This window comes from Amphiura filiformis, chromosome 5 (assembly GCF_039555335.1).
Source record: "Amphiura filiformis chromosome 5, Afil_fr2py, whole genome shotgun sequence".
NCBI classification, from domain to species: Eukaryota; Metazoa; Echinodermata; class Ophiuroidea; order Amphilepidida; family Amphiuridae; genus Amphiura; species Amphiura filiformis.
The window spans coordinates 40777752-40804167 of record NC_092632.1 but is presented as its reverse complement, the minus strand read 5'-3'; the positions used below and the strand labels follow the sequence as shown (position 1 = coordinate 40804167).

At 37.0% G+C, this 26416-nt stretch overlaps 2 protein-coding genes across 2 annotated transcripts in view; one reads left to right on the top strand and one right to left on the bottom strand.

The window, feature by feature from the left end:
* Nucleotides 1-1892: 1892 nt before the first annotated feature.
* LOC140153124 (clathrin heavy chain linker domain-containing protein 1-like) lies at nucleotides 1893-23801 on the bottom strand. The gene is made up of 11 exons (XM_072175765.1): nucleotides 23706-23801; nucleotides 19339-19546; nucleotides 17700-17887; nucleotides 16819-16976; nucleotides 15480-15681; nucleotides 9988-10124; nucleotides 8902-9090; nucleotides 7728-7902; nucleotides 6327-6529; nucleotides 4921-5106; nucleotides 1893-3841 (listed from the first exon to the last, which is right to left on the bottom strand). Exons 2-11 carry the CDS (start codon nucleotides 19534-19536, stop codon nucleotides 3663-3665), a joined length of 1815 nt encoding a protein of 604 aa, XP_072031866.1. The 5' UTR covers nucleotides 19537-19546; nucleotides 23706-23801; the 3' UTR covers nucleotides 1893-3662.
* Nucleotides 23802-23888: 87 nt separating this feature from the next.
* The window catches only part of LOC140153125 (cytoplasmic dynein 2 light intermediate chain 1-like), a 28266-nt gene continuing 25738 nt past the window's right edge, over nucleotides 23889-26416 (top strand). The window contains exon 1 of the mRNA XM_072175766.1: nucleotides 23889-24039. Within this exon, the coding sequence (XP_072031867.1) occupies nucleotides 24029-24039 (11 nt within the window). The 5' untranslated portion in view covers nucleotides 23889-24028. The remainder of the gene's footprint in view (nucleotides 24040-26416) is intronic.

The window sequence follows — 26416 nt, the reverse complement described above, 5'->3', positions numbered from 1 at the left end:
TTAATGATATGTAGGCCTAGTTAAAGTGTATATAGCTGGGAGGAAAAGCCGACTATCATTTGAAAATGTTGACCCTTTGTATTGGATATATAGACCTTCATTTTTTTACCTTTAACACGATAGGTCAAATTTTTCATACTTAAAGTTAAGGGGGAAATGTCTAAATGAGTTGACTGTAGATTAATTCGTTCTCTCGGGTTCAAAAGGCACATCAGTCTTCTTTTCAGAGTGTTTTCACATTTTTCGCAATAGTACTTGGCGCGAAGTTAGGGACAGGAAATTTCAGACATAAATGGTGAAATTATTTTTACTTCGATGAAAGATGTGTTACAACAACCAGATAACTTTTTCCACAATAGACAACAAATAACCAATACTTTTCTGGGTTTTTTTTCAAGCTGCCGAAGTTATCCACTAAAAGATATCTGCATCGAAAGTTCCGTAACCCCAATCGGGGCATCGTCGAGTTTTGGGGTTGTGACGCCCTGCATTTATGCAATTTTCTCGAAAATAAGAACAACTTCCAATATTTTGATCTTTCAAGATATATATGAAAGGAATATCAATTTTCACGTGTGACACCCGTCACCATGGTCACGTGTGATAGTTATACAGCCCGAAGAATGACTCTCTGAATCTTTATTTTCTTCCAAGCTCTAAATCGATTATCGATTTGTCACATGATCGTAAAGCTGTCAACAAATTGATTTATAAAATGTAACGTGTGAACTTTTGAAGGAGTTATTGTAATAAAAATTCCTTTAAAAAGGAATGGGCGCCCAAATGGAGCATTGATGTGATGTGCTGAAATGTAACCGTTAAGTTGGACTTTTTTTCATTTAAAACCATAATGTAACATTAGCATATTAAGCAATGAAAAAGTTGGAAATGTAAAGCATATTTATTGCAGTGGAAGGGGTGTATAATCATGGGATGTAAGAGGATTGGTTTCGAAAAAGGAATGAAGCTCAGGTTATCATTTCGGTTACTATTGTTAGGAAATGTTTGGAGCAGAACTATAGGTCTGCTTATGAACTTTTGAAGAAGTATAAGCTTTGACGAACTGGCATTATAATAATTATTATCGGCTTGAAGTAAATGGCATTGGGTATTCCAATATTCCAAATTCAGGGTCGACACATGGGTCAAAACTCAAAATTGTTCTGATTTGGCAAAAACATGATCCAAAATGTTCCTTAGATCACAAGGATTCAGAAAATGAGTTTACCTATGACAAAAGTCAGTCTTGAGTTATTGGCATAAAGGTCAAAGGTGGTTGTAATTTGGTCTCCACATGGGTCAAACACTGAACAATTATCCAAATATGGTGAAAATGGTCACAAAATGTCTATCTTGTTAAAATAATTAAAAAAGAAATAGTTTGCACTACCTACTATGTTTTGATACCATAGTAACTTGGCAAAAGGAGTTACTGCCGGTCGAGTCAAATTGATGCTGACATATTTTCCCATGTTACCTAACAAAATGTGAAAACTATTCATGATTATTATAACAAGACAAACACTTACCAAAATGTCTGTGTTTGACCCATGTTGAACCTATTTCAACCTCTGACCTTTTCCCTAATATCGTCAGACTGGTTGGTCATAGGTATGTCAAACTATATATTTTCTAAATCATTGTGACCTGAGGAATATTTTGGTATAGCTTGTAACTAAATGAGAGCATTTTTGAGTTTTGATCCCTGTATAACATTCTTCCTCTTTTTTTGCCCAAGGGTGCCCAATCTGTCAATCTTGCCCTCTCAACATATTAGGCATCAACTTTAAACAAGAAAAGGTTAGTCATTTGCAGTGGCGTAGCCAAGGGGGGGGCAAGGGCAGCTGCCCATTTGTGAGAAGTCTTGCCCCCCCCCCTTCTTGCCTTCATCATAGTTTTCCCCCACCCCCTAGAAATTTGCCTTGCCTCTGCATCCCCTCTGAAAGTCCTGGCTATGCCACCGGTCACATGCAACTTCACACGAAAGGGGAAAGAACAAAAGGCATTTTAATAGTAGATTATAGAAAATCATCTTATAGAGAATAATATTGCTCTAGACATAAGTGATCACACAATTGATGCAATTCAAATCTATCATTTTTAGATGCAATTTTAATAATGTGCATAATGAAATATTTCATTAATTTAACATAAAAAATTTAAAGGTGGGTGACCCAATTGACAGCCTCATCTCCAAATTTACTCCATAAAATTAAGATTTTGGCATTTGAAGAAAGCTCATATTTTTGCTTAGAAATTTGTGCTCACCAAGAAATTGTTATTTTCCAGAGAAAATATTTTCAGTTTGTTTCAAGTCATGTGACATCAAACACAAACGATGCAATGCATACCAGTACATATTATATTCAAGCAAGTCATCAGTAGATTTATATTTGTACACATAACAAATAAAACAAAAAATATTAGTACATATAACAAATACATACACAAAATTGTGTTGTTTAGACTCTTTTGTGGTCTGCTTAACTTAACCATCCCATTCTCAACTCTGTTTGAGTAATTTATTTTTGACAAATGACATACACATATGTACATTTATGAACAACACTGATTTCAGAACTCATACTTTGAGGCTATGCATTACATGGGGCTGAATGATGACTATCACTTGGCAATCACTAAATGAAATAATGAAATTAGCATGACAAAAGTACACCAGATATATGGTACAAGGCTCTGAAAAAAGTGGTGATGTTTTTTCTACTACCTCTTTACGAGTATCCGTCACAGGTTTAATGCAACTTTGGTGAGTCTGTGGTAAAGACGGGCACCCATTTTATGCTTGTAAATATATATATTTTCCTATTATACATTGCATACATGGTAAATTTAGTATCATTGTAAGCATGGTCAAGATTCTCAAAAGGCTACTATCTTCAAACCTGTCAAGATACTGAACCCAAAGAGTACAGGCAAATAGTGGACCTCCTGCATTAATTGCATGGCAAGCGCCTAAAATTGAACAATGATTTGCATCCTTAAGCTTGAGTGTTACAAAGGTCTGCGTATGTACACTAAGTGTTCATTATTGGCAAAACAAATTAAACACAGAACACTTAGGGATGAAATCAAAACTCAACCGGTATTTGACCGCCAGTTCCGTCCAGTTTCTATTGTACTAAACAATGGAAACCAGGTGGAACCGGCAGTCAACCACTGGTCAAGTTTTGATTTCATCCCTAACAAGCAATCAAAGTTTATCCAGCGTACGACTAAATAATCCGGAGGTACACAAGAGCCTGAAATCTAATAATTTGTGTCTTTAAGCTTTAAAGCATAACAAAGGTCTGTGTGCATACACTAATCATCACTAACTGGCACAATCCAGAATGCAAACAAGCAATACAAGTTTATATATTCCAGACATACACTATTTTCCCTCCAGTAGCGACATGTAAACATGGCGGTGTCGGTTAGTTCCTTCCATCTCATTGTCCCATACACATTCTTAAACACCAAAATCACTAAAAGTACCAATTTTTATCTACATGTACTTATGTAAATTTGGTATTTCAGGTATGTTAAAATTTGAAACCAAATTAAAGTAGCACCACCTAGCAACTTGGTGATAATTGTATCCTTCATACTGCTACTTCTGTGAAAGCATGGAGAATCTGTGCAAAGACTAACTAACAGTCACTTCATGTTGGTGAAGATGTTGCCTTTTTGATAGCCTCCAGTACAGTCACAGCTGCTAGGAGTTCAATGCCAACATCATAAAGACCACTGTCCTGACAGCTTCTGATTATCTGAAGCCATGCATGTATATTTGTGGTAGGATCACTGAATACTATGTCCTTCAAACTAGGGTGGCTTGTACCTGCATATATTTAACAAAAGAAAAAACAACCCATACATATAATTATTAGTAGTTGTTCTAATTTATCCTATATGTAATTCATCTCATTACAGTTAATTTGGGATTTTTTACTTTTTTTAATACCGTAAAAACTTAATAGTTAGCATATGTGCTTACTATCAAGCGCTTCTGAAAACATGAAATTGTACCAAAGTCTGGTGCTTTACCAACTGAGCTAATGGGGATGGGACACAAATTTGCAGGTTTACTTGTTCGTATATAACTATGTGTATTGATGATTTGCTCCAAACCCTTAACACTTTTGTGGATGGGTTCTTCATGTCTGAATGTTTTAAAAGCGCTTGATAGTAGGCACATATGCTAACTATCAAGTTTTTACGGTATGTATTGATTTGTATTAAGTAATATCCCCTCTTATTGTGACATCCTGCAATAGGCATCAGATATTCATTCATCTTATGTTGATACATGGCAAAATCTCATTTCAACTTTATTTCCACAATAAAAAACCCAGCATGCACATCCATTGCTACATCTCCCAGCCAGCTTATCTTGTTCTGATGAGTGTATCGGTCATTGAAGTATGTCTAGGCTAAGCCTATGTGCCTAACTTTATCAGGGTTCCTGCACCTTGAAGCCTTTAAAATTTGAGGACTTTTCAAGGACTTTCAAGGGCCAAAAGCATGATTTTCAAGGACTTACCACAACATAAAAATCATGATGCGGCACTCCATGCGGCACGTATTAACGAAAGTGACAGCTCCTTTCCACTCCTCAAATTTTGTCAAAATTTTACTTTCGGTCAAATTCTAATTTTCAAGGACTTTTAAGGACCTTGTGAAAATTTCCAGGACTTTCAAGGCCTTGAAAAGGTGTTTTCAAATTCAAGGACTTTCAAGGACCGCAAGAACCCTGCTTTACATGTCTTGTTCAGACAGTTTATTAAAAATATCAATTTTGACTAAACTACATACAGCACCCAAAGTCTTGACTTTTGCAGGGAAAATATCGAGGGCATCCTCCTCAGCAAATATTACAATATGGCTTTAACTAAACTACTGATAAAGACTTCATCTTACCTGACTGAATATTTGAATGTATCTTGTCCAATAACTGTACTCCCACCTGGTGACTTTCTGTTCTCAATAATTCACTAACCACAGTACCCACTGGTAGCACTGGTGTGTTGGAATCACCATATGGCTGTACTAATACTTCAGCTAAGGCTAGAGTAGGGCAAGCTACCAATACACCAACATAGGCATCTGCAAAATCATTATCACATACATGTATGTTGAGTATTGGTTTAGTTTTCACAAATAGAGGCCTTGCATGTGACGTATCATCCCGTAAATATGGCGGACTACTCAAATGCATTCAACAAAAGCATGATTGCAATCTACCGTGATAGTTAGTCTCACACACATAACCCTGCACTACAATCAAATAGGTTGATGACAACATTTGATTGAATGGACTGCACTCCGGCATAACTACGATGAAGGACACCGGCTCAAATCCTTTGTTTGGAGCCAATCGATAAAGAGTGCAGGGCCTCTATAGGAAGATACTGGGCCAAATTATGAATACCAAATTCATAACTTGCACATTGGGTTATTCCATTTAAAATCCACACTCCCCCTGTGGAAGATTTTGGAAATATTTTCCACAGGGGGAGTATGAATTGCAAATGCAATTAACTTTAGCCGCTCCATTTTGAAACTCACTCTCCCTCAGGGGAAGATTCAGGCTGAATCTTTCTCAGAGGGTGTATGAAAATCAAATTGAGCTTTTTAATGTGCTCATTCCATTTGAAATTCATACTCCCCCTGTTGCAGGTATTTCCAAAATCTTCCAAAGGGATAGTGTGGATTTTTAAATGAAATAACCCATTATTGTGATCCAATCAGATGATTGCTTATTATAATGTGACATGATCTGCTTCACTTAGACTAAAATCAGAAATTTTGATAATTGAGCTATACATGTACCATCTCTAATTTGCTCCTTTAGTTTTTAACATTTTATGTGTCCAGCAGCAAAGAAAGCCTGTTTACGAATAGGGAGTCGCAAGTTAAATTAACAACAGTGGCATAAAGGAAAATCAATTAACAGTTTTATGACTGGATGGATTTGCTAAGTAGGGTGGGTTTGGAAGAGGCTAAATGGCCCTTAAAAGTTTCAGAAAGCTTGAAATTCAAAAAAAGGAAACGTTTTGAATATTTTCTGATTTAAAATTATTAGTCAAAATAAATCCTGCTAAAAAAAGCTGTGTTTAATTTGAAACAGCTAAAAATACATAACAATTATTCAGTTTTATTTGAGCAGGTTCAATGCCAGACAAGTTAATGGAACTGTCAATTGCAACTGACAGTTCTAAACTTGTCCCATAGCAAACCCACAAAAAACTTTACTAAGAGTTATGAACTCCCGCAGTAAAAAGCCTACCCACAATTTAAAAATATATTTGATTGTTATTCTCTACCTTTGCTAAATTTTGCATTGTGAGCATACTCCATCATGGCTCGTACCCTTCCTTGCTTACACATACACACAGCACTCTGGATATGGGCTCCAACCTTGGTATATACCGCTTGAGCTAAAGGCAGACACTTGTTCACAATCTCTGTGTTCTTTCCCTGGGTGTAGTTGTATAGAAGATGTCCCAGTGGCTCCGAACATGTTAACCTGTGATTTCAAAAAGCAAAAAAAATCAAAGTTGTCCTATTAGACATGTCATAAAATACATTACATATTCCAATCGCTACCACCCCCAGAAGTACACTGCCAATCTACTTCATTGGTAAAGAATATCTTGAGTACACACATTGGAATCACATGTATAGTAGTACACATGTATATACATTGGAACTGGATTAGTACTGCACTGGGACTCTAGAGTAGAGTAGCCACAAAGTAGAGCTAAATTTGCTTTACAATCAAAATTAAAAATATTAGCTGTTTTAGGGTAAAATATGGGTAAAAATTTCTTTAAAAAATTTGAAATAGGCAAAAATTATAGGACTCATTTTGGTTTTTTCGAATGATCAAGTTAAGTCAATCGACAAGGCGTTCAAATTAGAGAATAAACGATATCGTTTATTCTCATTCTTAGTCAGTTAAGTATTATTTTAATAACTGTAAACAATTTTTTGAAGCAAAAACTAAGTTACCGTCATAAAAACTCCCCTCATTATAAAATGAACGAAACTTGTTTACAACTTCACGTATTCTGTTGCGCGTACTGCTAGCGCGTTCGCGTATTCCGCACTAGTCTAGGCATCCAGCGCGATACATACGCGCACCTCTACACGCGTGTTGCGCATTATTAAGACGCATGATGACGTGGGGGCGTCTACGGCCTGATAGACGGCACCCGAAATCATGCGATTGTCCAATCAGAAATGTGTACGAACTAGACCACTCCCACTGACTAAGAATATGGTTTGAGAGGTTGTGGGTTCAAACCCCGGCACTAGTGGTTAGTACACTCTCATGTAAAAATTGGGTTTGCTTGAAATTCCCCTGGACAATGATTTACTGCTAATTGTCTTGTTGTAACCCATACAAAAGTTGGGGAGCTGATCCTGGCTGCGAAGGTCAATTGTGGAATGTCTAGGGTCTGTGCTTCTTTGCTGCAAGTCCCTGTGTTGTTGTTTAATGTTTTATGGAATGTGTGGGCCCAGTGGTCAGCGGCAACCTGTAAAGTGTGCTGAGGCATGTGGATAAACGTCTAAGGCTTTGTGCCTGTGCGTAGCGCACTATCACTGCAGGTTTTTTTTCATGCATTACACCATTGAATATAAAGGGATAATAGGAGGAAACCATGTGGGTACATAAGCCTCAAACACTTTTTTGTGGGGATAAACATTTGAACATAGCAAACCTTTTTTGTGCAATCCAATGTGTAACCAAATCCAGCCTGTCCTCTTGTAAAGCACTCTTAACACACTCCAGTGATGTCTCTGCATTAGGTAGAATACCCACAGCAGGAACGGATGACATCAAGGCTTCACAATATGCCAGCAATGGTGATAATTTGCCTGGCTTCACATGTATGGCTGCGGCAATAAAAAACAAAATGGCATGAGCACCAACATATTGAGTATAGGGTTAGTTTAATAGGCTGCTCAGTGTGGACACTGGGTCCTGAATCTCCTGATAGGACCAGCTCAAGCAAAATGTTCAAGCCAAGCTAAAAAGCCTATATAAGCATGCTGGCCTACATGTGTATGCTAATAAAATAAAGGGAACATAATTGAACATGAAGAACAAGGAAAAGAATTCCACAAAAAAAATAAATCATGTGAACAATTTTACTGTCAGCCTTTCGGTTGGAGAGAGATATCTAAATCAAATCTCAACCGTTCATGTGAACAATTTTACTGTCAGCCTTTGGGTTGGAGAGAGATATCTAAATCAAATCTCAACCGTTCATGTGAACAATTTTACTGTCAGCCTTTGGGTCAAGAGGGAGCTTTCTAAATCTAATCTCAACTGTTTGTGTGTGTGGCCAGATTCATCAGTCATATAAGTACTTGGTCACAAGGTCCAAAAGGAATAGAAAAGATAGCATACCTATAGTGTCTTTGGGTGTACCAGTTGTTTTTTATAGTTAAAGCATAGTCATGTTTTTGAAGGCATATGGTTCAAGCTTGGTGTATGCACAAATGTCTTCTTCTGGAAATCTACTGCTTCAGAGGTCCCAGCTATGTACCCATAATCTTTTATCTAATATTGAGTGGGGGGATTAACCAGTCTTTATAGTTAAAAAATTAATTTTTTAAAACTTCGGGTGCACTTTTGCACCCCATTTTGAAAGTTGTGGTGCAATTTAATCTGACGCAAAGTAATTTGAAGTGCAGTCTTAGACAATCAACACAAAGTCAGTACAATGTGGTATCACAATTTTGCACCACACTTTTAAAGTTGTGTCACAAGGGGCAAATTTTGGGGTGCAAATTGCACAATGATACTGATAGGGCTTATTTTGAATGCTGGATGTAACCCCTTATACCAACCCAATAATTTATAGCAGTACTGCTAGCTGTAAATCCTACCTTTAAATCTTGCCAATGTTTCAGGATTTCTCAGTATCCCTTTAGGGCTATTAGCAGCATGCATAGCTGCATCAGAGTATCGTCCTTCTTCAAACAAATCATTAAAATGCTCAATATACTCCAGTAACATCTCAGCTTCTCGCTCTTTAGTTGGGTCATCATCATCAAAAGTGGTGGCTGTATCTGCACCTGAAATCATGATATCATAAGAATATAAGTCACATACAAATTTCAGAGTGTTGGTTGTTTTGGCCCAAAGTCCTCACCAATGCACCAATGTAAAAGTTGAACAAGCTCCTAAAACCTTTCCAACAAATAGGCCTACTAGTTAGTGTCAGGTCAAAAAAGTCACTTCATTTCAACTGAAATTATTGTTTCATAGTAAACTATTATCTTTGCCGGTCAAATGTCACACTTGCATGAACCTTTTCATTAGCCAAGGTGACAAACGTTTCAAAGGGGATAATATTGTTATATATGTAGAAATACCAACCATAATAACACAAAAAAAGTGAAATAAATAAATGAACAAATAAATAAATACTTGGAGAAAGATGACTAAATAAACAAACACACAAATAAATAAATAAATAAATAAATAAATAAATAAATAAATAAATAAATAAATAAATAAATAAATAAATAAATAAATAAATAAATAAATAAATAAATAAATAAATAAATAAATAAATAAATAAATAAATAAATAAATAATGAATGAATGAAGAAAGAAAGAAAAGGAAACAGAAAGGAAAAGAAAAAAGAAAAGAAAGAAAAAAAAGCAAAATAAAGGAAGAAAATTGAGTGAAAAAACGAAAGGAAGAAATAAAAAACTGAAAGAAAGAGCTATAGAAAGAGCAAAAGAAAGAGTAAAGGAAAGAGCAAAAGAAAGAACAAAAGAAAGAAAGACAGGCAGAAAGAATGAAAGAAAGGCAGAGAGAAATACAGAATGAAGATAAAAAAAGAGCAGAAAGAAAGATAGAGAGAGCGAGAGAGAGAAAGAATTTAAAAAAAGAAAGAAGAAAAAATATTTTAAAAGAAAAAAAAAAACATTGAATGAACCAAAATGATTGAATAAAGACTCACTGTTCACGCTCATCTTAGAACCAGATCTTGCCAATGCCAATGCCACTGCTTCAGCTGGTGAAAAGCTGGTGAATGAATGCTGTGAATCTTTGTAATATGCCTTCAGCGTGTCGAGAGCCACACGTAACTTTAAACACCTAGAATAAAAAAGAACACATGAACAGAAAGGTCAATAGGGCAGGTATAAAGTAGGCATGCAGCCAAGATGTAACATAATTTACATGCCCCTGTATCTAAAACATATTTCAAAAATATTAATTAGTCAGTGCCAGGGGGAGGCAGCAGAGATATGTGCAAATGCATGTATTTTTAATCTCTTCACAACTCAAATTAGGCAAATGTTGAATTTTTGCCCCTCTTACATTTCCCCCAATGTCTCCCTGGATAAACAAACTCTGGTACCACCACTGGAAGTGGTATGTATGTGACAAACATGAAGGCAATACACCATGGCAATCTCTGATTCAGCACAAAGAGGGAAAAAACAACATCTTTTGGTAAATATTTTGAAAAGTAAGGTCTTTTACCAAAATAGTGAAAAAAATGTCCCTAGACTAATAGACTTAAGTCTCCAGTAAATGCAAATTTAAAACAGTTTTTTTTCATTATCATGTACACATTATAATTTGATGTATACTGTCCAAAACAATTTGGGCAAAAAAACAAACAAACAATAAATATTTCTCCAAATCAGAACTTAAACTAATGAAATACTGAAGTTATTTTGAAAGCAGAAAATATAAATTGCTTTTAAAATCATTCAGATTTCAAATTACTATTACTTATCAAAACTTAATGTGCATTCATAATGGATTAAACAAACAAAATATAAACTAGTTTCCCCAGTCCAAATACCAAAAACACTCAAATATTTTGCATGATGACCAACACAAACACAACCCAGTTGAGTTCCAGCCCTATCTTTATGTCAAGTGAAACCGGACAACCGAAAGTGTATCATTTGCAATGAAATCAATTCCCTGGTCTAACCAGTATAATTTGGTCCCCAGCAACTGGTCTTACTAATGGGGCATTCCCCTAGGCTGTCTTCTCTGGACACTTGGAGAGTTCAGGTGCAAACTATGATCTACATCACAAGAGCTGCCCTGTGTTGTTTTCACCTAGGAGGGAAGGGGAGTTCTCAACTTTAGTTTGGGTGGGGATGTGTGGCTGCAACTCTGACAAATGACCCGACTTTAAACCCAACTTACTCGAAATTATTTCAAATTTTGCTAAAAAACTATAATGGAGAAAATTTGGAAAAAACACCCTTTCTTAAACCAAATTTTCATGAAATTTAGGGCTATCAATAAACCAAAATGATGGTTCAGGTGCAAACTATGATCCACAACACAAGCTGCCTTGTGTTATATTCACCTAGGAGGGAAGGGGAGTTCTCAACTTTGGTTTGGGTGGGGATGTGTGGCTGCAACTCTGACAAATGGCTTTAAACCCGGGACTTTAAACCCAAATTTGATGAAAAAGTGACCTGAAATTATCCCAAATTTTGGAAAATTTTTGCAAATTTTGCTAATAAACTATGAAAAATTGACTTTTTTTGAGAAAATGTGGAAAAAACACCCTTTCATAAACCAAATTGTCATGAAATTTAGGGCTATCAATAAACCAAAACGATGGCTGACAATGCACCCAGAATCTAAACTTAATGGCTGAAAATACACCCCCAATCTGCCGCACATCCTCATACCCTCATTTTCACAAAGAACCCCTAGTATTTCCCCATCAATATTGGCATCGATAATTTTATTTATTTTACTTACAATGAATATATTTCTTTTTTTAATTGAAACATAAATATTTACGGTATTAACCAAATCACCATATATAGTGCCCCTAAGAAAATAGCCATTCCAAAGTTATCACAAAATAACAATATATTAAAAAAAGGCAGAAAAAAATTAATGCTTTGGTTCTCATCTCCTCCCACAAAATTTGTCATATTTTTAAACAAAATAATAAGTTAATTACAGAACAAGATCACTTCCAAGTGTTTTTGTGGTACTCTAGGAGGGTTTATTCCTCAGAATCTCACATTTGAAAAAATTGACCTCCTCCTTTCCTCAATCACACAAAAGAACAAAAAACATCCCTCCCTCATCAATTCATGAAAATTCTCTGGACGAGAACCAAAACATTAATTTTATACGGAAATGATAATATTTAAAAAAAGAAGAATTTCAAAATCTGACACACAAGGCAGCCGTTGGGTATATCAAGTTTTGCATCTGTACTCTTCTCCTATAACTTGATTCTTTAATACTGATGGAGATATTGGCATGGGGTCTTCACACTCGGAGGGATGGATGAATCGGTTGATGTGGTGTGTCATGGAGTGTTTCAAACCAACTTTGGAATTTTTTTTACAAATATTTACATAGTTGCAACTATATTCTGTACTCTATCAAACTAGCATAGTTAACATATTTCATATTTAGATTAGAATGCTTGTCATCTGTGCACAATTTAAATCTTTAAAAATATTATATTTTATATTAGTTCAATATTTACGAATATAATACATCTAGTGTTATTACTTGCACATTATTTTATACAAATGTATAGACCTAAGTTAACAACACACCCCTACAAACACATGACCCACCCCTACACATGTGTGATCATAAACTGCTTTTAACCATAGACTGTAAAATGAAACAGTGTCTATGCTTTAACATAAGTACATGATGAGCAGTTTTTACAAAAATAACAACAAATAATAACAAATATTATTTTTATAAAAATGTTATTTTTATACAAATATTAAATAATTTCTTCTTACTCTGAGCTGAAAAACAGTCCATCAATAAGTTAGCCACATCCCTTTGAAGTTACACTCAGTATTAAACTAGCTACCTAGTGACATGTAATTTAGACTATGAAGACTAGTGCCAGTGACAGCATTAACTGGTATCTATTATCTATCAAAATAGTATCTTAACACTGTTGTCAGATTTGCTCTGCAGGCATTGGCTGATGATGCCTGAATGGGCTATTCCAGTTGAAATCCACACCACCCCTGTGGAAGATTTTGGAAATATCTTCCACAGGGGGAGTATGTTTTTCAAATGTAATTGGTCAGCATTAATCATTTTGAAACCCATACTCACCCTGTATTATGGCTTTACCTATCTTCCATAACTGAAGTGAGTATTTCAAATGGATGTTACCCAATTGTCTATTCTAATCAAAACTCATACTCCATCTGTGGAAGACTTTTAAAGCTAAATCATCCACAGGGGTAGGGTGTTTTTAAATGGAACAGCCCAATACCGCTTGGTTGGTCATCAACACATCTTGATTTTATTTACTACGGTATCTTTGGTATGAACTTGACCCAGCGGTAACAAAATCTAATAGTACGTTAATAAGGGCACATTAAGGACTGAAAGCCGTCAAAGGGTTTAAGGGGATGTTACACCGATCATTAATTGCAGATTGAATGCTTCTTGTTGAACCTAGATTGACCTTGACAACATGCTTTGTATTATCCTGACAAAATTTGAGAACATCATATATATTAATAAAAACAGTTACCCCACAAGCAAAAAGCAAAGCAGCTAACAAGCAATCATGCAAACACAACAAACAACCATAAACATAAACAAGCGAGTAAAAGGTCTTGAACTATTATTTAGTATTCCTGTCACAAAATATTTGCATCACAAAACTGATGTTTTGAATATCAAATTTGTAATCTGCACAGTTATACAACATATCCTAGGCCAGGGTGTCCTCAACTTTATAGATTATTAAGATCAGATACACTGATGATGATTATATATTTTAATTTTTTTTTCAAACATGGTGTAGATCATTCTGGGACACCCTGTATGAGTGGTTGGCCGGTCGACTGGATTTACCTGTGGGTCGACTGTTGAGAACAAGTTACCAAGGCAGCAAAAATCCCAGGTTCACCCAAAAGTTGAAGAAAAACATCTCACAAAGATCAAAATTTGGGAAATATGATGCAATTTTTCTCAGCTGTTAGCCAATAATACCAATTGTTGACAAAAAAAAAAGGATAGCCCCAACAAGACCCCTAATCTTAACAACTGCTCTTTCACAGAATGCCCCTTGGTTTGAAGTTTCCAGGCTAGACCCCTGTCCAGTGGTCATACCACCATGGAGTGTGGGAGCAGTCCTGCATCCGCAGTGGAACAAGGGGAAAAGCAACTGGCAACTTTAAAGTGGGAATGGGCTAAGAAAGCCTAAAATTCATAAATATCAGGATTACCAGCATCCACAATGTGGGGGAGTGGGCAAGAGAAGGAAAGAATTGGAGGCATTTTACCCCCAAAATTGGGCTTTGCCCCCTCCACACTGTTGCACCCCTATCAGAATCAAAATTCTAAAAGTATTCTAAAATATATATATTTTTTGCAATAAGGATTTTGATTATGGTTTGGCTCTGGGTTTAATGGACTAAGATAAATGGACAATCCATACACCTCCTAGGGAAGACATGAGCTTAAACTAGAGTCCGAAGTTTACCGTTTTCCAAAATCCATTTTCCGTGTTGTAGGCCTAATCCATGTTGTAAAATTTGTAAATCCGTGTCATGAATAAAGCTTAAAATGTATAAACAACGATATTAATGTCACAATAAAGTGTTCAATATCGCAATCAATATGCTCTGATTGGAATATTCTCACGATAATAGGCCGACTATTACGATTGTTTGGAGGGATATAGGGGGTTCATGCCTTACCTTTATTTCGGTATTATTAAACAGTATTTTTATCATAAAAATTGACATACACAACTCATGATTGTTTTTAACATTTATTTCTCTTATCTTTTAACAATTTTTGTAACATCATACAAAAATGTCATTTTCCGTGTTGTATCTCCGATTCCGTGATTTTCTTCCGTTTTCTGTAAAACGGAAAACTTCGGACTCTAGCTTAAACTCCCAAACAGGGGATGTGAATTTTGAAATGGAGGTACCTGAATGGGTGACTCTATTTGAAATCTACACCCCCTGTGCGGGAGATTAAGGTCATGTCTTCCATGGGGGTGTTTGAATTCACCTGGAACAGCCCAATGCTGTCATACAGTTCAAAGTTAAGGTGCAATGGGTATAAAGTGAGGATTTTGGCTAGGGGGAATCATTAATTATTGTTGGGTATGCTTCCCCGGAATTTTGAGGTGGTGGGTCTTTGGGAGGTGACTGCGTACCGGTAATAGGGGTCTTTGGAGCTGCGAACTGTCAAAATCAAGGGTCTTTCTTGGTCTTCCTTTGGTTGAAAATTGCCAGAATAAAAAAGTATGTGAGGAATGAGCAATTTAGGGGTCTTTTGGAGCTGAAATGACCAAAATCAAGGGTCTTTCAGAGTTCTATTTTGGTCAAATTTAGGGGGTCTTTCGGAGCGGTGAAATCCAAATAGGGGGGGCCTTTTCACGGGAGCATACCCGTATGGTCATTTGAGTTAAGTGTTGAAGTTTGAAAGATATATCAGCATAATCCTTACCTAGCTTTCAGATGTAGATTCTGTTCTGACACATGTTCTTTAGCTTTGCTTTTACTTGCTAACTGATGTTTAAGCTGTTCTTTTTGTCTTCGTGGTGCATATCTCGTCTGTTTGCTTTGTTTTAAATTTTGTACAAGCTGTTGACACTCTTCAATCTTTCTTTGCAAGCACACCATGTCTGTTGACTCCTCCAGAGATAACCCTATAGAAAAGGAAAAGTTTTGTGTTTAAATAAAACAATGAAAATGATCTTACTGATTTAACATCTTTATAGAAGGCAACCATTAATTGATTAATCAGTGCTGAATCAGGACTATACAATTGGGATCTGGATTGAGACAGTAAGGGGTTTTCACACTACTCTTTTCAAAACACACTGTGAGCTATACCGTAAAACCTCGTCTACAAGCATATATAGTGTTTTTGATGAAAGCTAACTTAATATGATACATGCGTAAATATACCAATACAATATATTGGTCTTACAATAATACTTGCTTGTATATGCTTATATCAGTATTTTATTTGCTCAAACTCCATAATGGCGCCTGGATTAATTTAGCTTTCATCAGACGCGCTTTATATGCTTGTAGACAGGGTTTTACGGTATGTAGAGCAAATCACTGAATATTTCATTTCAATTCATTTTTCTTCAATCTTTCTTTGCAAGCACATCATGTCTGTCGACTCCTCCAGAGATAACCCTATAGAAAAGCCATATTATAACATTTTCATACCAAACAGATTAGCATTTCTTTGCCATAAAATGTTAGCTTTTACTGTCAGATATATCCCCTTTTAATTTTGAACTGAATAACTAAGACAAAGCAAAGAAAATTGGAATTTACTACCAGCGCCAATGTCTCCTATACGTATCACTCCTACGGTTGTGTTATCATTGCACCTATGGTCTTGAATTTTGCAGGGTATGTTGGTTTAATAAAGTACAATATAATCCTGTAACATCAGTTATCAATCCTTTGTTGTGTAGATCACTGTCCTGCACGCTACGTACGTGTTTAATATAAACATCGTGTATGTGTTCGACTGATATTTCCATCGTAATAATAAAATAACAGTTCCTGCATTTTATTCAAAATCTTGGATTTTGACAAAACTACAGCACCTATGGTCTTGATTTTTGCAGGGTATGTTGGTTTAATAAAGTATGATATAATCCTGTAAAAAACAGAATTTTGAAAAATATTGAGGGCGTCTTCCTCAGCAAATGTTATAATATGGCTTTAATGCAATGAATATGGTATTATATGATATGTGACACCAGATATTCACTTAACCTCACAGTTAAATTAGTGTGACATTTTTTATTATCCCCTACCTGGTATAAGTTTATCAGGCAGAGTGTATACTTTTGATTTTTTAGAAGATACTTCATCTACATCCTGTTCAGGTATTCCATCAAGTTCCTCCTGTGTTTCTTGAAGAGATTCCAATTCTTCTCTCAGCTTCTCATTATCAGCATGGACTACTGCCATCCTGTATCAAATCAACAACACAAAATACTTGTCATCAACTGTAATGAAATATTCAAATTAAAACAATGTCAGCATTTTAAAATTTCAGGTTTTCTTTTCAATAAATTTTAAACAATTCAAATAGTTGTTAAGTTGATAAACATTTTTTTACAAGTTGAAATTCTAATATTAGCAATAGGATACAATTTCTGAGTTATCTAATATTTATGTATGAAGTGTTGAAACAGCAACTTCAGCAGCGGAGCCATGACTTTTTCAGGGGAAAAGGGCCGGGGGTCACAGCAACTTTCAAGGGAGGGGAAATTTGATAAAAGTTGTCACAAAATGGCTAAAAGCCCCAAAATTACCAAAACATTTAAATATCAGGGTGGCCAGCATCCCCATTGGGGGTAAAGGGGGCAAGACTTCTCACAGTGTGTAGATGCTCAGCGCAATAGGAAGCAAAACTAACCACTTAGTTTGTCTTTTCTTATGCAATAGGAAGCAATTGGATGTAAAGAGCAGCTTTAAAATTAGTGATCGTAACTCCAACCCTAATTTCTTAATACTAACCCTAACACTAATCTCTTCAAGTAATGGCAATTATCCTAAACTTTGGCCAAAATGTCTACTATTCGTTATAATTTTGGATTTCTAATAATCAGGGTTTCTTTGTTTCTTTTTATTTAATTCATGCCTTGTAGGTATAACATAAAGTACAAATTCTGGTAAAATTGCCAGATACCTGTGTTGCAGTTCATCTGTTCGTCTCTGGTAATAGTTCAGTGTTGTCTGTTCTGCAGCCATAGCTTTGACTTTGCCAGAAAGATAGAATGATTCTTTCTGGCCTCTTTCAATAGTCTCTATGCAGTTTTCATATTCTGCTTTTATAGCTGTCAGAAGAGGGCGGTATGCTGTCACATGTTCAATCAACTATGTGAAGAAAAGAAACAAAAAGAAATAAAAGACAATGCATCAAAGATACAGGTTTTTACAGTAGAATAGTGTGAAAAATAGCCTCCATAAGTTGCCAGCCAAGGCAGGGCTGGTAACTTTAAAAATTTGCCAGCCTGGCTCAAAAGTTACCAGGTCACAAATGAAATTAGCATGATTTTATATCTTCTTAATTTAGTCTCTCTTAATGCAAACATAGTTGAACTTAACTCCAGGTGTAACAGCATTTTATGCATACAAGCTGTCCATAGGAAGACCAAGATGGGCCCTCACCTGCTTGATAAATGTTAATCTCATTTACTGTATCAAGGATATGCTATATGCTTCCACTTATTATTTATTATTATTTGTTCGGATTTTGATAACCCAGGATAACCCAAGAAAGCCTCTATTGAAGCTTATTTCCATTGGGGTCCATTTGAACACCGGGCGGGTTAGGGAACAGTCAGGGGTTAACACCCTACTCTTTTCAAACTGGCTGCGAAATACATGTACAGGTATGTCTCTCTGCACACGGGACCGACGGCTTAACGTCCCCTCCGAAGGACGGAGTACTTTCATGATTCATTTACCCAATTCTAAATGAACCATGGGGAGAGCGGAAGTCTGAATTTAATCTACAGATGTTGCCAATTAATTTCAGACTTTTTTTTCCCAAGTCAATATCCCAGCAAATCGCCACCGCCGGGAATTGAACCCGGGACCTCATGCACTAAAGGCAAGTACCCTAACCATTGTGCCACGCTCTCCTTATTGAAAATATGATCGCTGTATATCATATCCCATGTGGTTATCATATCCCATATCCCATGCTGTTATCAAATCCCATATTCATTAATCTCATTACAAAACTTTGCTAAACTGTTATTAGCTTGATGAAACAGTGAGCAATGAAGAGTGATTCAAATTTTCAAAGCCAATTCAGAGCATTATAATTTCTTATCTGTTGGCTATCTGGGCTCTGGAAAGTTACCCCCCGGCTCTATCTGCCTATAGTAACAGGTCTGATGTAATAGTTACCGGACATTGGGCTTTGCCCCCTCCACCCTGTTGCACCACAATCAGAATCAAAATTCTAAAAGTATTCTAAAATAAAATTACCATACCGGTAATAATAAGGGGTCTTTTGGAGCAAGTAAAAGGGGTCTTTGATTTTGACTGTTCGCCGCTCCAAAGACCCCTTTTTTTGCACACTGCAGTAGATTGAGTCTTAATGTATCAATGGTTCTTCAGCTACCAGTGTCTGCGAACATTGAGCAACCTGTTCAAGTATGCAACCTAACCCTTTACCAGCAAGAAGTAGCCAGGTATTGTGGTTTTGATCCCTGTGTTCCGATGCTTGCACCATTGTGTCCTTGATTGTTGGTGTATGCAAAAGTATACCCACAACCACACCCCCACATATACACATAAACACACTAACTTCCCACCTTATTGAAAGCATCTTTGTAAATGATGTATCTCTGTTCATCCGGTCCTTGGTCTGGGCAATTAAGTCTAGCCATTTCAACATAGACATTTTCCTGCAGGTCTTGAATAAACTGTCTTTCCACCTCAGATGATATAGGTGGAAGCACTCTTTTCCCTCCTGAGCCAGGTCGAGGGCTCTGCTGTGGTAGTTCTGTCATTGCTTTGCACCTAGGTAGTTGTAAAAAGAACAAGTTTTTTTTCTAAGCATTAGTAATAGTTTTAGGGTGAACCTGGAATTCAAGTAACAGTATTAGAGTTGCAATTCTTTACTACCAATTCTACCATACTACCGAGTTGTTGCAAAGTTCCACAGTGGCGTGCGCAAAGGGGGTGGGGGGCACATGCCCCCACTTTTGTTGGTCATTCAGGGGAAATTCGGGGGTATTTCAGTCATTCTCGTTTACACTCCTAATCAGACTCCATTCGGGGAACTGAACAACCTGGCCCCCCCACATTCAATGTGGCGACGCCACTGAAGTTCAACTCGGCAACAACAGATTGGCTTAGCAGCCAATCTGAGACATGCGTGTTTCAACGATGTAAAACACAAAGTTAAAATAAATACGCTCTCATCAAAATAGGGTCAGAATTTCGTTTTGCAGTGCGAGAATCAAATCTTGATTCTTGCAGAATAAATTTGCAGGAATCATTTGATTCTTGCAATCATCTTAGAGTGTAAACCACAAAAGTTTGCAAGAATCTTTGGGAAAATCGATTCTTGGATTCTCGCCGAAATTCTAACCCTGGTTTACAAGAAAAACTAACATTATACTTAGGGAAAAGCATTGTTTACATTTTGAGAGCATGCACTGCGTAAACACAAAAGTGAGATTCTGATTGGCTAATCCAATCAGTTGGTATCAATCGGGATTTTGGCAACATTTAGACAAAAAAAAAAAAATCACTTTCTGACATGATCTAGGTCTGAACTGGTTAGCTTTTTCCTTTAGACCACCCTCGCTATAGGGACTAAATTATTACTGTTGCATAAAGGTTTATTTTTGCATCAAGGTTTACTTAGGGGTGGTGCAATAATTATGTGTACCCTGGGGTGGTGAATTATAGGGGAAAGATTTTTGGCAGGCCAAAAGGGGGGGAGGCAAGCATTAAGCATTTTTTGGCAGGTCGAAAGGGGGGGTCAAGTGATTTTTGGCAGGTCGAAAGAGGGAAGGGTCGAGCGATTTTTGGCACAGATATTTTGGGCATCGTTTATATTACGCCCTAAAAAGGTGTAGGAAAACATTAGGAACACGTTCAAATTATGCAAAATTTCCTGCTCGCTACGTTCGCATTATTTATATGATAAGACAATTTAAGGGGGTACTACACCCCTGTGGTAAATTTGTGACTAGGCCTGGCATTTTCGGGTAATTTTGTACCGGGTACCCGCCGCAATTTTGAGGCGGGGTAACCGGTACCAAATTGTTTTTCGGTTTTGTAGTGTCTCTGGACCTAGACCTAAATGCCAGGATCATTCATGGTTGACCTAAAAAAAAAAAAAAAAAAAAAAATTTCAAGATATTTTGTTATTTTTTATATGAAAATTGATAAATTTGTATTCATGTCATAGTCTATTAATGATTTCAAAATGTATTGAATTTGAATGCATTTTGAAATCATTAATAGACTATGACATGAATACAAATTATCAATTTTCATATTAAAATAACAAAATATCTTGAATTTTTTTTTTTTTTTTTTTTTTTAGGTCAACCATGAATGATCCTGGCATTTAGGTCTAGGTCCAGAGACACTACAAAACCGAAAAATAAAACTTAAAAAAAAAAAAAATTTTTTTTTTTTTTTTTTTTTGAATTTCAGGTACCGGGAGGGTATTTCCTACCCGGTAATGTAATCTCAGGCGGGTACCCGTTTACCCGACCGAAAATGCCAGCCTTATTTGTGACTAATTTTGCATTTTTCTCAAAAAACAACAACACACTGGTAACAAAAGTTATGTATATTATTGGGGCAAGGAAAGCAATTACTACACCGCAATCTCAGTGACTCAAGCCAAGCGGTTCAGTATATATGATAGAAAATGAGGTACATCCTAGCGGTACCTCATTTCTTATCATAAATAACTAACCGCTTGTCTTGGGTCACTGAAATTCCAGTGTAGTAATTGGATTCCTTGCCCCTATAATATACATAACTTTTGTTACCACTGTGTTATTAGTTTTGAGAAAAATGCAAAAATAGACACAAATTTAACGAGGGGTGTAGTACCCCCTTAAGGTTATAAATTAGGGTTCCCAAAAATCTTAGTGTGTAAAGGGGGGCCAAAGATTTTTGGCACATCAAATGGGGGGGCAAAGGTTTTTGGCACATCGAAGGGGGGGAAAGATTTTTTGGCACATCGAAGGGGGGCAAGCGATTTTTTGGCAGACCACTTTGAGAATTCACCACCCCGGGGGTACACATACTAATAATTATTGCACAGCCCCTTACACCCATTGAAGGTGTGTCATAAGCCCCCAGAACCCATGGATTCGATCCATGTAAGGACAGTGATGACAATTAAAGTAACACTATAGAAAAATTAATTTGTGTACATCGTGGAACATTCAGCTACGCTTGTTATTCCGCGAAAAATCATGCTAATACATACATGGATCGAATCCATGGGTTCCTACAGTCACTGAGGGCTGATGACTGGGCCGATGACTAAAGTTTTTTTTTTTGAGTAGCAGTATTTCTCTGGTTTCCAACCTTGAATAACAAGTCAGTTTGGGCCTATAACTTGATTTTCTGGCCAAAAATATTTTTTTAAAAAAAAAAAAAAAAAAAATTTTTTTTTTTTTTTTTTAGAATTTTTTTTATGTCGACACACTGTCGACGCCGGTATATCTGAATTATATCGACATGTCGACAATAAAAAAAACGGTGCCGACCACATCACTAGACTAAACCCATCAAATGTGTGTCATCGGCCCGGTCATCGGCCCTAAGACACACACACACAGGCATAGAATTCTGCAGTCATGGCAGTAGCATGTTTTGTTGACACTTTTTCAATGTTTACCTTCATGACAGTTCTAATACCATCAACTGAGAACTTAAATACAAAGGATATCAATTGGCAATCTTAATGTTATGCAATCAAGTTTATAACACTATCCGTCTTACAATGAGCAGAAAGTCACTGAGTCATGCCATTCAAGTACCAATATTGATTATCTCAAATGGCCTAATGCAGTAACAAGATATGACCCTGTGTGGTTTCCATGATATTTTGCAATAACAAGACCATGTTTTGCTTGATTTTGGTATGAAATTGAGCAAATAAAATTCAATGTCATGTCAATTTGGAGTTAAAAAACTGATTTGAGGTAAGTTTTATCTGTTTGGAATCTGTATTGACTATTCTGAGGGAATTACTGCAGTGTAAACAAACTAACTCATGGCCCATATTAACATGCTGTACTGGTTTTCAGTACCCTGTTTTCCATGGGTGACTGTAGGAACCCATGCCATGGATTTGATCCATTCCATGTAGCCGCTGACACACATTCGATGCCGGTGTAGCTAATACATGAGCGTACAACGCTACTCTACGCGTCCATCTCTGCGAGGTTATCTTCGTAAAACAGCTTACGCACAGCCACGCAAAGAGTATGTTCCACGATGTACACGAATTAAATTTTTCTATAACAGGGATTGGATTAGACTCGCTGAGTCTCATGGACGCCGTTCCTATGTCCATCAGACTCGTATTTCCCATTTTGGATGTCAATGGGAAATACACACTTAACGATTTTGCCGGTTAGAAACTTGAAAAAAAATCTTTAAAATTTTATCAATGTAAATAAAAATGGTACCAACCTTATTGTGCTTGCTAATTTAAGACTCGGTTGAAACAAATTTAAGGATCGAAAGCATTTTAGTGTCCAAAAGGCAAAATTATCGTCAAAGTTCTGCGAAATCGGCACCCTTGCGAAGGGTTCAGAATTCGAATCGAACGAAAATATCCGATCTTTGCGATCAAAAACACAAAATTACAACTTTAAACATACTATTGGCAAAAGACATTATTACCAAACAATACAGAATAGAAAATTTGACATCATTTTCTCAAAATATTGAAAAATTTGCTCACTAGACATCGAAAAAGTACGCAATCCAATTCCCGTTCAAACGCGTGGGAAACTGAAAGTGCGATAATCGTGACTAGATTGGATCATGGTAATGGCTACTAAGTACTAATGCCATTTTTGGTAAGCTTAAAATTTATCCAAGTTCATGAAGTTCCAACGTGGATAACTGCAAGTTCTGCAATTTATTCTAATTAAAAAAATGAAAAGATTATAACATTCATACCACTTACTCAAAATCTGAAGAGGTTTAATTGATTGAAGAACGCCTGTAGTAATGTACTGTAAAGTTTTAGTTCACAGAAAAGTCTATTTTCCGTTTTCATGGGCATCGCCATTTGCATTATTATTGTCAATCTACGCATGCGTAGCTTCCTGAATCTACGCACGTATCGATGACATCAGAGTTTTTCGTGCACAGCCCTACACATTTTTTCGACCTGGAGAAATCCGAAATGATCTGCAGTGTAAAAATAAGCTTAATAAATGTAATTTTTGAAGTGATCAGAATCTTGTTTTAAGTTCATCGCTCTACAGACGTGTTACATTTACGAACATGCCGAAAGGGTAAGCACCCAATATTAAATTGAACACCGCCGTTGCTTGCTTGCAGAGTTGCGGCACGGTTTGTTATGGTTTTAGACTGCCGAATTCAGCAGCTTGCAAGTTAAAGCTGTGCATTACTAGTCCGAATAATCAGACCCAGAACAAAATATTAATTTCTGACATGATCCTGTTCTGGGTCTGAACTGTTTCCATGTGAAATCTTAATGGCAAATTGGACAATAGAAGCACGTGGTTCTACGTGACAGCTTTTTAATCCCTATTGATATTCATGTTTATGATGTTACGTGAATCACACTATTGTGGACCATCCTTCTGATACTTGAGTGTTTGGACAAGCGGAACGGTTTTTTGTCTACCTCTCTGTTTGTAAACAAACCAGGAGGTCGAAATCATCCTCCTCACCGAATACGAAAGTCAGCGTAATAGTACGGCACTATGCATTACATCAGACGTGGTCTAATTCTGCATAAAACCGAGCAGCCTTATTTCTATAGATCTGCTGCGCATTCAAATTGCATTGTATTGCATCGTAATTTCATTTGTGTCTATGCTAATTATGTTTACACAACATGAACTCACATGTTTTCAAGCAAATTTGCCGATAATAGGTGATCAAAAGCGATCGGAATGTTACAAAAGTACAGATCGCATTCAGCTTACTTCATATGAGATGAACTTTGGAAAAATATGGCATAATTTGTCTTGGTGCTTGGGGAATGCCATGCAGTAAAATATTAAAACGTTGCGGCAATTCATGATTGACAACTAACAATCGGCGTGTCCTTCGTATCCTCCGCTGTCAATATCTTAATCTTATCCACTCACTAATCCTCACAAAAGCTTTGTGTTGATTAGGTAATGTATGGAGGCAAATTGCAATAAGTACAATGAAATAATGAGTAGGGTGGGCTCCGAGGCGGGTTTCTTCTTCATCTTACATAACAGTATTGTTCTCCAAAAAAACCTGGAAGCTTGTCGTCTGGCGCTCTAGCTGAAATACAGCAAGATAATGTAAGATAGTAAATGTTAACCTGTATTTAGCTAGAGTATCTCGAGCTACATTACATTGTTATAATACCGCGGAAACATGGCATGTTGCCTCAGGGGATCGACGCTAAGTCAGGTACCACGTGAGCAAACTCAAAATAGCGCAAACAGCGTGAGCGTACACAAAAGAAACTTCTCGCGTAAGATAAGCGATGTCGCCAGGTCAGTACGCTGTACCGGCGACACGTCAGCTGAATTCTGGTACGCTTAGAGCGCACAGGCATGGAAAATTCCAATCTGTGTATTAATAATCTACTTCTACTTCTACGTGAATTCTGGGTAGACCATACGTGGTATCACGCCCAGCGGTGCAACTTCACATCCGGTGCAGAATAGACAAAATCACAAAATCACTCCCACCACCGATAACGATGATAAAAATCACAAAACTCATGACGAAGGGTGCAAAATTATATACAGTGAAGACTTGGTGCAGGACTAGTTGAGTGCAGGGGTAGCGTTAACCCCCGGGGGTGAATGACCCCCTAAATTGAAAAAATATTAATTTTTCACCCTTCATATATTGGGAATGTGCAAGCTCAGGGGTGAACTCTGACCCTCTACTTCTGGACCTTACTTCTACCCCTGACTACACTGCAAAATATTTTTCACCCCTGATATTTCATTTTCACCCCATGTATTTGGATTTTCTGCAAGCTCGGGAGTGAAAAACACGGGAAAACAACCCCCGACTTTCGGGGCCTTAATGCTACTCCTGGTTGAGTGGCGCAGCTGCTGGAACAACCAGGCCTCGAAATAAAAACAAAAATCCAAGGGTCCTCCGGACCCTTGCCTTTGAAATTTCAAGGGTCCTCACCAATTTTCAAGGGTCCGGCCCCGGACCCTTGCCTTTGAGATTTCAAGAATGAGAATTAGCTACGGCGATCCGGGTTGAAAACTTGATGGGAAACTAAAATGAAAGTCTACTCAGGGAGCTGTACGTATTATGTATTATGATTTTTCAGTGGAACAACAAAACCATGATTTTTTGCTCTTTGCTTGGTTCAATTTTTACGGGTCACGCTGACCCGTACCGTCGGAAATGTGCGGGTCCGCGCCTACTTTCACGGGTATTTGACGCAAGGACGCGCCTTATTTCGAGCGCTGGGAACAACTGAGCCCATGTACAGCTCAGATTGATCACTGGAAACCAGCTGCTGGATCTTGGTTTTGAACGTTTGGCTTGATGTTGAATTCACTATAGAAGCAGGGAGTTTGTTCCATACTGGTATGGTTACTGGGAAGTAGCTGTTCTTGTATACTTCTGTTCTTGCTCTGATGATCTTGTACTGCTCCTCATGCTTCCTTCTGGTTTTGATGGAGGGTGTGT